The 17,028-nt window shown below is 52.1% G+C and overlaps 1 protein-coding gene across 1 annotated transcript; it reads right to left on the reverse strand.

Annotated features, from left to right (window-relative positions):
• Positions 1-232: 232 nt before the first annotated feature.
• Positions 233-9,969, reverse strand: LOC105465854 (SH3 domain and tetratricopeptide repeat-containing protein 1-like). Its single transcript, XM_011714497.3, has 5 exons — positions 9,733-9,969; positions 6,361-6,483; positions 5,409-5,559; positions 4,133-4,329; positions 233-621 (listed from the first exon to the last, which is right to left on the reverse strand). Exons 1-5 carry the CDS (start codon positions 9,772-9,774, stop codon positions 367-369), a joined length of 768 nt encoding a protein of 255 aa, XP_011712799.2. The 5' UTR covers positions 9,775-9,969; the 3' UTR covers positions 233-366.
• Positions 9,970-17,028: the final 7,059 nt, after the last annotated feature.

A 17,028-nucleotide genomic window follows, 5' to 3' on the forward strand; every position in this document is an offset into this window, starting at 1 on the left:
GAGCTACAGCAAAAGCTCTGAGCAGGGAACTACCCAGGGAGTTCCACCACCATCTCCCCTCTGGCAGCCAAGGAAACCGAGGCTCATGGTGACCTGGCCCAGGTCTGTTGGACTCAGGGTCCTTCTCATCCGCAAGATCAGAGGGCTGCCACCAGGGAAAGAGCTGGCCCCTAGACACACCCCAGAAGCACACCAGGGAAGGATGCGCTGGGGACTTCGGTATGTTATTGCAAAAAAAAAAAAAATTTATTGCTATTTGAACGCTGCTTTCATGCCTCCATTTCCCAGAAAATGAGCCACGGGAGACACCAGGAGAGGCAGGAGACCATCCTCCTTGCACAAAACCCACTCCCTCGGATGCTGTCCTCAGCGAGGGTGGCTGGGGGCCAACCAGGGGGCCCACCCGCAGAGTGGCAGAGGAGGCAGGTTGACCCTGCGGACGTTGAGCTCTGTGGCGAAGGTCCTGGCCTTCTGGTAGAAGAGTGACTTCTCGCGGTCCAGGAGGAAGTTGTGGTAGATGGTGGCCAGCCGCGTGTAGATCTTCAGCTGTGCTTTCTTGTTTCCCAGGTCCACGGCGGCTGCCAGTGCCAGCTGGTAGTACCCGGCTGCATCGAACGGGTCCTGAAGGGGACAGGCCATGCTCAGCAAAAGGGGGACTCGGAGCCTGTCTTCCCAGAGGCCGTTCCTGTCTCCGGGTCGTTCCACATGTCCAGCCAATGCTGGCTCACCCCATGAGCCCCGAAGCCTGTGACACTGCTGTGGTCTCGGCTGCAGGAGGTGGGGATGACCCTGACACCCCTGGAAGCCTTCCTGTCCCTACGCCCCACTCACCCCAAGCCTCCTGCCCCAGTGCCACCCTCTCTGCAGGCAGTGGCTGCTTTCCCCATGGGCTGAGGTCAGGGCAGATCCTGCCTGCTCTGAGAGTTCCATGCAGGACCCGTGGCTCCAAGCCACAGCAGGGGCACAGCGTTGAGTGACCCAGGCTGTCCTCTGGCCCCTGTCCATGCTGACCATTTCCAGGCCCTCCACGGGCCAGGCCAGGTACAAAACCATCTCACAGGTGTCCTCTCTGGCAATGTTCCCTGAAATATTGACGGAGTGTGACTCCCCAGACATCCACTCCATTTTCAATGCGTCTTTGGCTCAAACTCACCATCCCTGGGTTGGGATGCCGCCTCCCAGACCTCCTCCTTGGCCCTCCCATCCCCCGCCCGGCTTCTCCCCAGGCACCTCCTCCACATGGGGGTCACCCAAGGGACCTAAGACCCATGCCTGGCCTGTCCCCCTTTACTATCTCAAGATGGCTCCCAGGGCCAAGGACAAAGTCCAAGATGCAGCAGTCCATTCCCTCACTGCCCCGCCCCACACACGGAGCAGGGGCGTGAGAAAGCCCCGAGTCACCGCCACTGCTCATCCAATGCCCCCGGCCCAGCCGAACACTGGACTCTGCGCTGGGTGCATGGCTGAGCCTAACGTCCTTGCTCCCAGTCTGAGGGACCTGGGAGTGAACACTGACCACACAGGGTGGCCCGGGCTGTGGCAGAGGGAAGCCCAGGAGCCTATGGGGGGCCCAGGAGGCCCCAGACTCAGCCGGGGGTGGGAGGCAAGGGCTTCCTGAAGGGGTGGGGGCATCCCAACGAAACAGGAAGGAGCCAGCCAAAGCATATGTCTCTGCGTGTGCGTGTGTGTGGTGCCTGTGTGTGCGTGTCCCTGTGTGTGTGCCCGTGTGCACGTGTCCCTGTGTGTGTGCCTGTGTGTGTGCCTGTGTGTGCCTGTGTGTGCGAGTCCCTGTGTGTGTGCACCTGTGTGTATGCCCGTGTGTGTGTGCCTGTGCCTGTCCCTGTGTGTGTTTGTGTGCCTGTGCCTGTGTGTGTGTGCCTGTGTGTGCGTGTCCCTGTGTGTGTTTGTGTGCCTGTGCCTGTGTGTGTGTGCCTGTGTGTGCGTGTCCCTGTGTGTGTTTGTGTGCCTGTGCCTGTGTGTGTGTGCCTGTGTGTGCGTGTCCCTGTGTGTGTTTGTGTGCCTGTGCCTGTGTGTGTGTGCCTGTGTGTGTGCCTGTGTGTGCGTGTCCCTGTGTGTGTTTGTGTGCCTGTGCCTGTGTGTGTGTGCCTGTGTGTGCGTGTGCCTGTGTGTGTGCCTGTATGCACGTGGGTCTGTACGTGTGCCTGTGTGTGTGCCTCTGCCTGTGCGTGCGTGCCTGTGTGTGTTTGTGTGCCTGTGCCTGTGTGTGTGTGTGTGTGCTTGTGTGTGTGCCTGTGTGTGTGTGCCTGTGTGCGTGTGGGTCTGTGTGCGTGCCTGTGTGTGTGCCTCTGGGTGTTTGTTTGCCTATGCCTGTGTGCCTGTGCCTGTGCCTGTGTGTGTGACTGTGTGTGCGTGTGACTGTGCCTGTGTGGGTGTGCCTGTGCCTCTGTGTGTGTGTGCCTGAGCGTGCGTGTGCCTGTGCGCGTGTGCGTCTGTGTGTGCCTGTGTGTGCACACCTGTGTGTGTGTGTGCCTGTGTGTGTGTGCCTGAGCGTGCGTGTGCCTGTGCGCATTTGCGTGTGCATTTCCATGTGCCTGTAGTGTGTGCAGCAGCTAGTGAGTGGCAGGTTGAGCCAGGAGACACCTAATCCACCCTATTCCAGGGCTCACTCTCACATGTAGACTAAAGGGGACCCCATTTTAGAGGCAATCAGCAAAGATGCCCATTTGCCCCTGCCTCTCCGCCAGCCTTCCAGGCCCCATCCAGCCCAACTTTCTCTCCTACTCCTCTGGGCCCTGGGTCCAGAGCCTCCTATACAAGGAGGAGGGCGTGGCCTTCGAAAGACAGCCGCCCTTGGGGAATTCCGAGGGGGCCTCCCTGTGGGAAGCTGGCCTGCGCTGACAGCATAGTCACGATGAGGCCCAGAGGGCTGTGCATGGGAAGGCGGTGAAGGAGGCCTCTGCCCCTCGACCCCAACGGTGGACTTTGGCCTCTCAGGTACTACTTGGCTCTTTCCTTCCTCCTGGGCAGGCGGAGTGGGCGGCAGGCTTGACCAAGAGAGATAAAGGCCGCTTATGGGAGGCCCGTCCCCTGGGTCACAGGTGAGCCCCTAAGCGGTGAGCAGTGTCCCTCTGGGCCTGACACCTGGCACCTCCCTGTCTGGCTGGGACTTGGGAGGCCACAGGGACCGCTTCTGACCACCAGGTGTCACCAGCACTGGGCGGGGGCCTCCCGGGCAGCACCAGGCCTGCGGTGGCGGATACGGGGCGGGGTCTTAGGGCTGCCCCAGCTCCTCATGTTGTTCTAAGGCCCCCAAGATCTCGGTCCGTGGACTGGAGCACCCTGGCCCCTCAGCCTATAAGAGGGTGCTGGTGCGATGCCAAGGTGCTGGTGCGATGCTAGGAGGGGCGGGTGCCTGCTGGGCAGAGGGGTGGAGACACCCCAGGTCCGAGTCTGCCAGTCCCAGCTCTCCACCCCTGCAGGGCTGGGGACAGAGGAAGCACAGGTCCCAGCACCTCCCCTCCAGACAGACACAACCCAGCAAGGCCTCAGCCTGGCCGGCTGTGGCCCGGCCCCACTGCACCTGCCCTGAGCTGGGGTTTCCGTCTGTGAAGCAGATGGTAAGACACCGGCCCCACCCCACCCTTCCTGGGTGATGTGAAGATTCAAGGTGTCTCGGGACTCCAGGAAGGAGTTGCTCAGTGCGGGCTGGCACCCTGGGCAGGCTTCCTAGAGGAGGCGCCGGGATTTGGGTTGGATCTGGCAACGTGGATTCAATGTGAGGATGATGCCGTTCTCACAAATGTCCTTCTCCCCACCCTGTTTTCTTTGTTAAATGCAACTTGACACTTGACTGTCAAGACTCAGCTTTGGTGTCACCTCCTCCAGGAGGGCCCCCCTGACTATAATCCCCCTTCTTTACCCAGAGGCCACCATTGCCCGCTCATGTGTCAGCCTCCCTGGCTGAGACTGAGTTCTTGAGGGTGGGGCCTGGCCAGCTTGGGAGCTGGGTTGTATCTGCTAACCTTGCCAGCTCCTCCAGCTGGGTGCAGAGCTCCAGGGAGGCCACTGGGCCATTCCTAAGGAAGGCTGGAACCCAGGCCTCTGGGGTCTAGGTGGAGATCCCACTCCAAGGGGGCCGGGAACACCCCGAGTCCTGCCCCTCCCCACCCACCTTCAGGTCGTAGAAGATGATGTCACCGAGCACCAGGTACACCTTCACGTAGTAGAGGGTCTCCTTGTCGAACTCCAGCGGCGAGTTGCAGAGCGACAGGGCCTTGAGGTAGAAGTGCTCCGCCAGCTCGCCGTGGCCCAGCCGGTGGTGGAGGGCGGCCAGCCAGTGGTAGGCCACGCGCTCGTTCAGCCGGTCCCCTGGGGTGCAGGCCAAAGGGGCAGGTGTGAAGATGTGGCTCCCTGGGGCAGGCAGGGCACAGGCCCCTCAGGAGCAGGTAGGCAGACCCCGGGCAACACCTGGCTTGCCTCCGGACACCTGCGGTCACCTGGGCAGTGCTGGCCAGTCCCTTCCAGGTTCCCAGACTCACTTTCCCATCTGCAAAGCAGAACTAATAAGACCTGCCCCCGTCTACTGTGAGGCTTTGGCAAAGTCGGAATTGGATGGCCCAGCTCTGTGCCTACACGTAGCCACCTGCCTTTGCTCACCGGTTTTAACCAGGATAGCCCAAAAGCCATGCAGTCCAGGTGCTCCCGGGCATCCCGGCTCCAGGCAACCCACAGACATGACATCCAACTCCTCCTGGGTGTGTCATGATCAGAGCCCCCTACCTTGGGGAGTCACTGCTTGCCTGAGCTCCAGGTCCCCCCACAGATGCGCAAACCCACCCAGGCTGTCTCCGATGTCCTCCCCTTTCCAGGGCGAGTGCCGTGGAGCTTGCATTCGATGCATTGCCACACAGCTGCACACCTACTGCGTACTGGACCCCGGGCCACAAGGCACTGGGGCATGCGGCCTGCCCAGGGCTCCCTGTCTCTGGAGGAGGACAGACGACCCTGGCACAGCACCAGGGGATGCCCAGCCTTAAGGGGCAGGCTGCTGGAAGGGGAACTGGGATTTCATCAGCCAGAGAGCTGCGTGGTTGATGAGGGTGGGAAGGGCACAAGAGAAAGGGAATGTGCCACTCAGTCTGGCACATACAGGGACCAACGAGATGCCTGGCATGTCTCGAAGACAGAGGGCACACTGGGCGGCCCTTGTGGTCAGCAGCGGGAAGAGGCAGAGGAAGCAGAGCTCAGCCAGGCAGGGAGCTCTGCACTGTGTGAGAGACCTCGGGCTGTGCCCCACGGCCGGACGGGGAAGCCAGCTGGGCAGATCTGCCTGCCTGGACAGGAGACCAGGAAAATCCCGCAGCTGTTTCAGCTCCTGCCCTGCAGACCTGGAGGCTGGGCTCTGGCAAAGTGTGGGTCCTGGCAGGGCAGGGGCTCAGGGGACTTACCCAGAGTGATGCTGAGTGCTAGGGCCATGTGGGCAAACTCCAAGCCCTCCTGGGGCTCCTCCAGCGTGGACAGCAGTGCCACCAGCTTGTTGCACAGCTGCAGCTCCGCCTTGCAGTTGCCAGTAGTCACTGCCAGGGGCAGGGCCCGGTCCTACCACACAGGCAGGTGGGATCAGGCTTCCCGCAGCACCCACCTTGCCCAGTACCCTCCTCAGAGCTCGAACATGTGCTTGGAGCTTCCCACGCCCCAGCTACCCCTGGACCTCGACACAGCTCTGTGCTCTGGGATAACGCACGGTTCAGACACCCAAGTTGGGGGCTGAAGAGTCACCTGAGGCCCATCCAGCTACACCCGGCAGCCTCAGACCAGCCTCTCCTACCTGGGCACCAGGGGTCTGACTGCGGGGAGCCAGCACTCCTCTCTGCTCTAAAAACACATTTATCCGTGCCCAGGGCTGAGCCACACCGTGAGCTCAAAGGGAGAAGCCGTCCCCGCTTTGGGGTGCATGCAGACCTGGACCCTGGCCCTGGGCCTCACACTGACATGCTGTGTGTCCTTTCACATGTCCCTGTGCCTCTCTGAGCCTCAGTTTCCTCATCTGGAAGATAAGGACAGGACTTCCCACTCATGGTTGCTTGAGATCATCAGGTACAAGGGTAGAGCCATTGTCATGTCCAGGACCCGAGCGTTTGTCCCGGGCAGGGGGCACAGTCAATATCATTCCCGGTGAGACCACTAGGCAAGGGTAGAGCCATTGCCATGTCCAGGCCCCAAGCGTTTGTCCCGGGCAGGGGCACGGTCAGTATCATTCCCGGTGAGACCACTGGGAAACTAAGCATGTGCATGGGTGGCCCTGCCTCCAGGTGGGAGGCCTCTGCCCTGCCACACCTGTGCCTCAGCCCTCCAGGTGCCCCCCGAGGCCCACCCACATCAGCCCACAGGCCAGCTCACCCGGTAGAAGGACACGGCTTTCTCCCGCTCCCAGGCCCCGTTGAAGAAGATGTCTCCAGCTGCCTCAAACAGCTCCAGCCCCAGGTTGGGGTCGCCTGTGTACAGGGCCACATTCTGTGCCACCTGAAAGGAGGCAGAAGTTCCCTCAAGACCCACACCTGGCGAGGTGGCCACGCCCACCTTCTCCAGCCTCCTTCCTCTCACACACTGCAGGTACACCTGAGCATGTTTCAGACCCTGTGCATTAGGGCTGCCCCCACCACTGGCATGAGGACAATGAACTGATGCACCTGAGTGCCAGGAGGTGACTGAGCAGCTGCAGCCCAGGAGCCTGACACCTGTGAATCCTACCACCAGGGCTAGCCCTAGCCCACTCCCCCTGTACTCAAACCAGTCTCCATGGCCCCCAGATTGCTGGGAGCCCATCCCCTGGCTCCCTTCTGCGTTGCCACATCCCTGCCACACCTCAGGGCCGCACATCAACAGTGTTTGTGGGTGGGTCTGGTCCCCTCTTGGCCATGAGCTCTTGATCCCTCTCCTCAGCTCAAGGAGGTATACAGCAGGTGCTCAATAATGAAAGCTTCACTAGGCTCGTGGGCTTCACAATTTGTTCCAGATCACACTGTGTTTGGGAAAGCCTCTGAAAACAGCCGCTATGATAGATGCATTTTGTAAGGAGATGTGCCACGTGTCGCTTGGAGCAAGTTCTTCTGTGTGTTAACTGAGTGGCCACATTATTTGAGCATGTGCTGTATACCAGCTGGGCACTGTGAGGGGCCACGCCTCTGCCCTCAGGGAGAAGATGCTGGCTACTGGGGGAGGATATGAAGGAACCAGTTGGAGGGAGGGAAAAGGCATACAACAGGTGCTCAGCAGTGGCTTAGGAATGAGTGGAGGGATGGATGAATGTATGAGCAGATATATAGACACATGGATGGATGGATGGGTGTGTGGATAGATGGATGCTTGGATGGATGGATGGATGGATGGATGGATGGATGGATGGATGGATTGACAGACGGATGGATGGACAGATGAATGGATGGATGGATGGATTGACAGACGGATGGATGGACAGATGAATGGATGGATGGATGGGTGGATGGATGGGTGGATGGATGGGTGGAATGATGTGTGTATGTATGTATGTATGGGTGGGTAGATAATGTATGGATGGGTGGAGGGTAGATGATGTATGTACATATGGATGGATAGATGGGTGGATAGACAAATGTATGGATAAACAAATGGACAGATAGATGAATGGAGGGATGGATTAATAGGTAGATTGGTGATGGTGGATGGATGAATGATGGATGGATGGACGAACAGGTGAATGGATGGATGGGTGAAAGGATGGATGATGGAAGGATGGATGATGGAAGGATGGATGGGTGATGGATGGATGGATGATGGATGGATGGATGGATGATGGATGGATGGATGGATGAATGGATGGGTGGATGGATGATGGATGGATGGAAGGATGAACAGGTGAATGGATGGATGATGGAAGGATGGATGGATGAATGGATGATGGATGGATGGAAGGATGAACAGGTGAATGGATGGATGATGGAAGGATGAATGGATGGATGGATGGACGAACAGGTGAATGGATGGATAGACAGGTGAATGGATGGATGATAAAAGGATGGGTGAATAATGGATAGATGAATGGACAGATGGATGGATGATGGATGATGGATGATGGATGGATAGATGATGGATGGATGAACCTGGGAGGTGGAAGTTGCAGTGAGCCAAGATTGCGCCATTGCACTCCAGCCTAGGCAACAAGAGTGAAGCTCCATCTCAAAAAAACAAAACAAAACAAAACAAAACAAAAAAAACAAAGAAAAGAAAAGAAAAAAGAGAAAAATCAGTGTTATAAGGTTGTCCCTGGAGGATGAATCCCCACACACAAGGGTGAGTCAGTTGGATGCTTGGATGCTGTAATATCCCTTTGGACATCACCCTAACACCACCATGTCAACTCCTGAGAATACTTGCTGACCCTCAAGTTAAAAAAGACAAAGGAAGCCGGGCGCGGTCGCTCACGCCTGTAATCTCAACACTTTGAGAAGCTGAGGCAGGTGGATCACCTGAGGTCTGGAGTTTGAGACCAGCCTGACCAACATGGAGAAACCCCATCCTTACTAAAAATACAAAATTAACTGGGCGTGGTGGTGCATGCCTGTAACCTCAGCTACTCGGGAGCCTGAGGCAGGAGAACCACTTGAACCCGGGAGGCAGAGGTTGTAGCAAGCCGAGACCATGCCATTGCACTCCAGCCTGGGCAAAAGAGCAAAACTCTTTCTCAAAAATATAAATAATAATAATAATAATAATAATGATAAAGAAAGAAAGAAAAGACAAAGGAGAGAAACTGTCAGCCTTTCAAGGTTGGCAACAGTGAGCAGAGTGCCCAGCTGTGAGGGAAAGAACAACCACATCTGGAATCCCAGCCTGGGTGCTGTGATGCGGCGGGAAGCAAACCTGACATTCAGCAACCAATCCCAGCCTGGGTGCTGTGATGCGGCAGGAAGCAAACCTGACATTCAGGAATCGACACAGCACCTGGCACAAAGAGCCCCCAAGATACAGTAGCTAGGCCGGGCACGGTGGCTCATGCCTGTAATCCCAGCAATTTGGGAGGCCGAGGCCGGCAGATCACCTGAGGTCAGGAGTCCAAGACCAGCCTGACCAGCATGGCAAAACCCCGTCTCTACCAAAAATACAAGCATTAGCGGGGTGTGGTGGTATGCCCTTGTAGTCCCAGCTACTCAGGAGTCTGAGTCACAAGAATCACTTGAACCTGGGAGGCAGAGGTTGCAGTGAACTGATATCACGCCACTGGACTCTAACCTGAGCGACAGTGAGACTGTCTCAAAAGAAAAAAAAGAAAGATACAGTCGCTGCTGCCATCATTACAATTGTCTTGCAATGACTGCCACCCCCTATAGACCCACAACTCTCAAACTCATTCACACAGTAGAGTGCCAGGCACACTTTTGTGGAACATCATGAAATCTGGATAAATTAAGCAAAAAATAGCCAAGTGCTATAAATGTTTATGCCGGCTCTCCTAGCATCTACATTAGAATCTCATGGCCACAAATGCCGAAAGGCTTAAGAGATGTTAAGCAGGGACACTAAAACTGAGAAATTCTATGACCTTAACTTTTTTCTGAAACCTGCAAGAGAGACTGCCGTTTCAAGTTCAGCTGTATGATAACTCCCTGTTCAGTATAAAATCAGGCTGAGCGGGGCTATCCTATGACATTACTACTATAGTATCCTGAGTCCAACTTGATGCCAAATCCCCAAAGCCTTGCTGTTAGCAACTGCTCAATGAAACTGAATCCTTACCTGCCTTTGATCTACAGTGGACAGAAGTCGGCCCGAGGTCATCGGGAAGGGAGGTGGGCGGCAAAGGTGGTATTTCAGCAGCTCACAATACCCGCTCTGTGGCCAAACAAAGGCCTGACCTCCTGAGCGATGTCTGACCTTCAAACTCTGACAAACATACGTATTTACTCAGCAATTACAATTTAAACTACCCAAGGGGCAATTTAATCACTTGTATCAAAGGGAATAAATTAAAGCTTCCTTAGATCCCATAACAGCAACAAGAAACGAAAGTAGCATTTGCACTCAAAAGAAAACAAAGAAACTTCTCTTTTCACCGGTACATACCATTTCTGTTTTTCTCAGAAATCGTCTGTGTTGTAACCCAGACAGACAGTGAGAAGCAGGGGCCAACCACAAATTACAGAAGCTGTTAAATCTAATGATAAGTGGGCCGAGAGCAACATCTCAAGTTTCTTAAATGTGAAAAGGACAGAGGAAGGCCGATGCTATTCTTTAACCTGGAAGAAATTGCTATTCCGTTTTATTTTTAACATCATCCAAGACTGAAATCTGCTGCGAAAATGGAGTCACCATGTTTCACAGTTTTATAATCTAGGGGTAGCCAGTGACTTTGCTTGACAGCATTCAATAACAGAGCTATTTTGAAAAGACAAACACAGAGATAGAAATTGGAGTCATACTAAATTTCGGTGTATTTTTGGGCAAAATAAATACATATACCCTCAAATAATGACAGTGGCAGTGTAAACTGCTAAAAAGCCCTCTCAAAAGGGGCCACATTTGTTAAAGCTGAAATATACTCTATGACTTAGTCATGCCACTATGGGCATATCCTCAGCAGCAAAGAGAAAGTGTATGTACCCACCAGGAGACATGGAGAAGACATCATCAATTTCATTAGAAACCTAGCCACCCTGAAACAGCTGAACATTTGATTGATTGATTGATTGATTGAGGCGGAGTCTTGTTCTGTCGCCCAGGCTGAAGTACAGTAGCGCAATCTCTACTCACTGCAACCTCCGCCTCCCGGATTCAAGCGATTCTCCGGCCTCAGCCTCCCAAGTAGCTGGGATTACAGGCGCCTGCCACCACACCCAGCTAATTTTTGTAATTTTAGTAGAGATGGGGTTTCACTATCTTGGTCGGGCTGGTCTTGAATTCCTGACCTCAAGTGATCCTGCCGCCTCGGCCTCCCGAAGTGCTGGGATTACAGGCATGAGCCACCGAGCCCTGCCTTTATTTTTATTTTTTGAGACAGAGTCTTGCTCTCTCATTTAGGTTGCAATGCAGAGGCATGATTAATGCTCACTCTAACCTCCAACTCCTGGGCTGAAACACTCCTACCTCAGCCTCTGGAGTAGCTGGGGCTACAGGTGCTTACAGGCATGTGCCACCACAGGTGGCAAATTTTTTTATTTTTTATTTTTTGTAGAGATGGGGTCTCGCTATGTTGCCCAGGATGCTTTTGAACTCCTGGGCTCAAGTGATTCTCTCACCTCTGCCTCCCATAGCACTGGGATTACAGGCATGGGCCACCACACCAGGCTGTACAATCGAACATTTCATCAAGAGATGAATCTCATGGAATGTTGGCTGAAAGAAGCAAGACACAAACAGATACATGCTGTACGGTTTCATTTACATCAAGTTCGAAATCAGGCAAAACCAACCATGCAGACAGAAGTAAGGTGGGCCGAATAGTCTTGTTTCTTTTTTTTTTTTTTTTTTCTCGAGATGGAGTCTCGCTCTGTCACCCAGGCTGGAGTGCAGTGGCGCGATCTCAGCTCACTGCAAGCTCCGCCTCCTGGGTTCACGCCATTCTCCGGCCTCAGCCTCCCAAGTAGCTGGGACTACAGGCGCCTGCCACCATGCCCGGCTAATTTTTTTGTAGTTTTAGTAGAGACGGAGTTTCACCGTGTTAGCCAGGATGGTCTGGATCTCCTGACCTCGTGATCCACCCACCTTGGCCTCCCAAAGCGCTGGGATTACAGGCGTGAGCCACCGCGCCGGGCCCGAATAGTCTGTTTCTTGATTGAGGTGTGGGCACTCCATGAAATTCATAGAGTAGTACATTTACATTTTACACGTTTCAATATGTATGTCATACTTCAATAGAAACCCACATTAAAATATTAACTCATATAGGTTTGACAGTTTTAGGATTGCGTCTTTGTTCAGAAAAACGGTTACACATTAACTATAAACTAGAGTGTTACTTCAAAAATTGAAGTAGATTTCTTCATTTAAATGCTGTATGGTTTTGGCCACACTGGTTCTTCTTTGCGGCCGTCCAGTCACTTGGAGAGCTTTGTGCAGGAAAAAGCAAGGCGTCAGGGCCTCTCTGTAGGGTCAGTGCCTCGGACAACCAATGGTAGACACTGCTCAGTCTGTGTACTTCCTGTACTTTAAGAGGAGATATTTTCAGACACCTACTCTGTGCCACTTTGTGTACAGCATATCGATTTCACTCTATCTACCACAGAAAGTTAGTGTAAGAGAAAAACCCCTGAGATTTAGAGATGCTAAGTAACATGCCCATGCGGGGACCTTTGGCGAGTAGGATACAAAGCTCAGATTCAACCTCAAGTCTCATTCTGGCACATGGACCCTGTTTAGAACATGTCACCTCATACAGCCTGGGTGAAAATAGAGTGGCAGGAATATGGAAAAAATGTCTTAGAACATCAAGCAGGTAATAGATAACCATTTACCTTCCAAGAATCAATCCAGGGGCCTTTAATAAACTGGTACCCACCATCCCCACCCAGGCAGAATTAGCCAGTCCTTCTCGGACTCACGTTCTGACCAGCACACCTCATAACATTCCTTGTGTTGGCCTCACTATTGTCTCTTCCTTCCTGAAGACCTCAGTGCCCGAGTACCCAGCCTAGATCTCAGCCCGGGTGGGCAATCTGGAATGATTTGATTAGTCCTTGTGAACCCATTTGAAAATGGGTTCAATGACACAAGGGCTTGGTGCAGAATTGCAGGCACCGAGGGTACTAGAGGACTGAGGTCTAAACATGTATGTGGGGGAAGCAAAACTCAAGACACGTAAGACAACTTCCCAACAGAATTCTTTATTTTATTTTATTTTATTTTATTTTATTTATTTATTTATTTATTTATTTATTGAGACACAGTCTCATTTATTTATTTATTTATTTATTTATTGAGACACAGTCTCACTCTGTTGCCCAGGCTGGAGTACAGTGGCACGATCCTGGGTCACTGCAGCCTCTGCCTCCCAGGCTCAAGTGATTCTCCCAAGTAGCTGGGAGGACTACAGGCGTGTGCCACCACACCAGGCAGATTTTTGTATTTTTCTGTAGAGTCGGGGTCTTGCTACATTGCCCAGGCTGGTCTTGAACTCCTGGGCTCAAGTGATCCACCCGCCTCAGCCTTCCAAAGTGTTGAGATTATAGTAACAGGTGTGAGCCACTGCCAGCCTACCATGTGAAATCCCACCATGTGCTTATGACCGGTACTTCCTCTTATGAAATTGAAAAGGCTGGGCGTGGTGGCTCAGGCCTGTAATTCCAGCAATTTGGGAGGCCGAGGCAGGTGGATCACGAGGTCAACAGATCGAGACCATCCTGGCTAACACGGTGAAACCCTGTCTCTACTAAAATTACAAAAAAATTAGCTGGGCGTGGTGGTGGGCGCCTGTAGTCCCAGGCGCCTGTAGTCCTAGCTACTCGAGAGGCTGAGGCAGGAGAATGGCGTGAGCCCGGGAGGCGGAGCTTGCAGTGAGCTGAGATCACGCCACTGCACTCCAGCCTGGGTGACAGAGCGAAACTCCGTCTCAGAAACAAACAAACAAACAAAAAGAAGAAAGAAATTGAAAAGGACGAGCTGTCTCCTACCTTCCAACTCTTTTGCTAAACTCCAGTTTACTGGAATAAGAGCAAGGATTAACTACACAAACAACCTCCTGCCCACATGTAATTCAGGAATCACTATAAAGTAACACTCTCTGTACTCAGTAAATGAGAAACATAATATGCTCCCTGAGTAGAAAAGAAATTTAGAAGGCCTATTTTAGCCATTTCTTGAAAGCTTAATTTGGAGAAGGGATAAAGGCTGAATACATTCTGAGATCAACCACAAAGAACAGGTGAATATAGAGGATATGCCTTTCTCTTACCTTGGATGAGGATAATAATTGATCTCCAATTTCCTTCCACAAGGGAAGGAGTTACAATCTTGAGTGCTATGGTGTCATGGTTCTATATCCAGGCAAAAGTCAACAACATACAATTATCTGCTTTATGCTGGAGTCACAGTTCATCACTGAGCCAAAAAAAGAGTAACACCAGCTAGGAGGATGAGTTTTCGGTGGTGGAATAAAGAACTACGGTATACTCTCAATAGTTTTCACTATGGAGATTAATTGGCTAAAACCCCTTGATCTCTTAAAACTTTCTTTATTCGACTGCAAAAGTGCTATCTAAAAGACAGCACTCTATATCAAAGGCTGCTTTTTTGAAAAACAATGTTTAATTCCTAGAAATCTATTTTGGACAAGAGAGGCAATTCAAGGGTAGTGAGATTACCAAAGTAAATTGTTTAAGAGGACCTGGTCAGCTCAAGTTTTAACTTTCTTTCTTTCTTTTTCTTTTCTTTCCTTTTTTTTTTTTTTTTTTTTTTGAGATGGAGTTTTGCTCTTGTTGCCCAGGCTGGAGTGCAATGGTGTGATCTCGGCTCAGCACAACCTTCGTATCCGGAGTTCAAGAGATACTTCTGCCTCAGCCTCCCAAGTAGCTAGGATTGCAGGCATGCACCATCAAGCCCAGCTAATTTTGTATTTTTAGTAGAGACGGGGTTTCTCCATGTTGGTCAGGCTGGTCTTGAACTCCCGACCTCAGGTGATCAGCTCACCTCAGCCTCCCAAAGTGTTGGGATTACAGGCGTGAGCCACCACGCCCAGCCCAGGTTTTAACTTTCAAAGAAAATTTAGATGCTTAGAAGGATAATGTGAGAGCTTTTCATAGCTATTCATGAAAACCTACAGACCTGTAAAAATGCTGTTGATTAATCTTGCCTTTTAGTTTTTCATTGTTCTCCTAACCATCCTGAGGTGGGTTTAAACAGATAACTAGAAATGGGGTTCTGGAAAAGCCTTAGTTCCTCAGAGCAGAGGCGTCATCTTACTTCACCAAGGGAAAACTTGAGTGATTTTGCAATTTTTAAGCCTGAGTCTCACTCTGTCACCCAGGCTGAAGTGCAGTGGTGTGATCTCGCTCACTGCAACCTCCGCCCCCCGGGCTCAAGTGATTCTCTTGCCTCAGTCTCCTGAGTAGCTGGGATTACAGGTGTGCACCACCATGCACGGCTAATGTTTGTATTTTTAATACAGATGGAGTTTCGCTATGTTGGCCAGGCTGGTCACAAATTCCTGACTTCAAGTGATCCAACCTCTTCAGTCTCCCAAAGTGCTGGGATTACAGGCGTGAGCCACCGCTCCCAGCCTCATTTGCATTCTTTTGGCTTCTTCTGCATCAGTCTGGGTCCAGCTGCCTCGTCCACATGCAAAAAGAAGGGAAACTTTGGTTCACTTCCTGGCTTCCCACTTGTTCTGAGCCTGTTTCCTTGCTGGAGTGCTAAGCACCTACTGTGTCCCAAATTAAGGGCATGCAACAGTCCCACATTTTAAGTTTTGGGAGGTTGACAGAGTCCATCTTCTCCCAAATCCTGCTGGTTCAGCAGCATCACAGGAAATGGCCGGTACACAAAGTTGACAAACGCCAGGAATCCCCAGAAAATGGAACATCAAGGTAAGACAACCACAGTATGTCAAAATGCATGCCTGGCAGCCTTGGAGATACCCAAGTGTCAGGCTCATCAGAGCAGCCTGAGGACAGGCAGAACATGGTAGAATTCAGCCATATACCCAACTTAGACAAAATGAAGCTGAAAGACCTTACAGCAATATCATTAGATCACTTTCTAAAGTTCCTAGGAACTTCAACATCAGGTGTTTTGAGTCCAAGTCAGGCAGGCAGCTGCCCAAACTGAAAAGGGTGGTCTCTGCAAGGACATTGGGAATGACCCCTGGACCATGCTTTGCAGCCAGATCCCTGGGGCGACTGCACTTACAGTTAGTCCTTCCTGCCATTGACTGCAGACCCTTCCATGACATGGACCATCAGAGTCACCATCATTAGCTTTGCTTCTTTGTCCTTGTAGAGTTGAGAGAGCTAAGGCTACCTCCAACCCCCGTGGGATGGATGCTCTGCTGAATTCCTGAGCAGCACAGCCAGGCCCAGAAGTTCTAACTCTCAAGGACCTGGGGTAATTGATGGCAAGAACAGAAATGAAGACTCTGCTGCAGTGCTAAGGACACCTTTTAATTGCATCACATTTGCCAAACTTTGCCTTAAATGTATCACAGTAACTGACAGTTTTGACTGAAAAATAAAGATCACTGATACGGTTTGGCTGTGTCCCCACCCAAATCTCATCTTGAATTGTAGCTCCCACAATTCCCATGTGTTGTGGGAGGGACCCGGTGGGAGGTAACTGAATCATGGGTGTGGGTCTTTCCTGTGCTGTTCTTGTGATACTGAATAGGTCTCATGAGACCTGATGGTTTTATAAAGGAGAGTTTCCCTGCCCAAATTCTCTCCTGTCCCTTGTCTGCCGCCATGGGAGACATGCCTTTTGCCTTCTGTCGTGATTGTGAGGCCTCCCCAGCTATGTGGAACTGTGAGTCCATTAAACTTCTTTTTCTTTATAAATTACCCCATCTCAGGTATCTTTATCAGCAGAGTGAAAACAAACTAATACAATCACAAACCGAAATAAGACGGTGCTTGTAGAGCATCATGCGACTCTCACGGGGTGGCCCTGCCTGTCCCCTGTGCCCGGGTGATAACTGCAGAGCACACCTCCCCCTGCTCCCCGGAGTGCTGGCATAGGAAGATTTCTGGACTGGACTGGGGGGGTCACAGCTCTGTTCTGCTTTTGTCCCTAATTAGGTATGTGGTCTGGGTTGTTTCACTATCTCAGTTTCCTTTTGCCTTCTAGAACGTCTAAAGCTTCTCATGGCCCCAAAATTGTTACTGGTAACAGTAAGAGTAGTGACAGCACCCACTGAGAGGATCTATTGTGTTTAAGGAAACATGCTGTGTCCTTTACATGAAGTAGTTCATTCACTCACAACCTTTACTATCCCCATTGTCCAGCTGAGAAAAGTGAGGCTCAGAGGTTAGCCAATAAGGGACAGAGTCAGGACCTGACTGTGGGCCTGATTCTGAAGCCTGCGTCCTACTCATTCTGACAGTGCCACTC

Source organism: Macaca nemestrina, chromosome 3 (assembly GCF_043159975.1).
Source record: "Macaca nemestrina isolate mMacNem1 chromosome 3, mMacNem.hap1, whole genome shotgun sequence".
NCBI classification, from domain to species: domain Eukaryota; kingdom Metazoa; phylum Chordata; class Mammalia; order Primates; family Cercopithecidae; genus Macaca; species Macaca nemestrina.

Coding starts and splice junctions, on each gene's coding strand:
- LOC105465854 (XM_011714497.3), bottom strand. CDS start 9,774: ATGACCTCGGGCCGACTTCTGTCCACTGTAGATCAAAGGCAG. Junction 6,484..9,732: donor CCACTGTAGATCAAAGGCAG/GTAAGGATTCAG, acceptor GCCTCCTTTCAG/GTGGCACAGAATGTGGCCCT. Junction 5,560..6,360: donor AAGCCGTGTCCTTCTACCGG/GTGAGCTGGCCT, acceptor CCTGTGTGGTAG/GACCGGGCCCTGCCCCTGGC.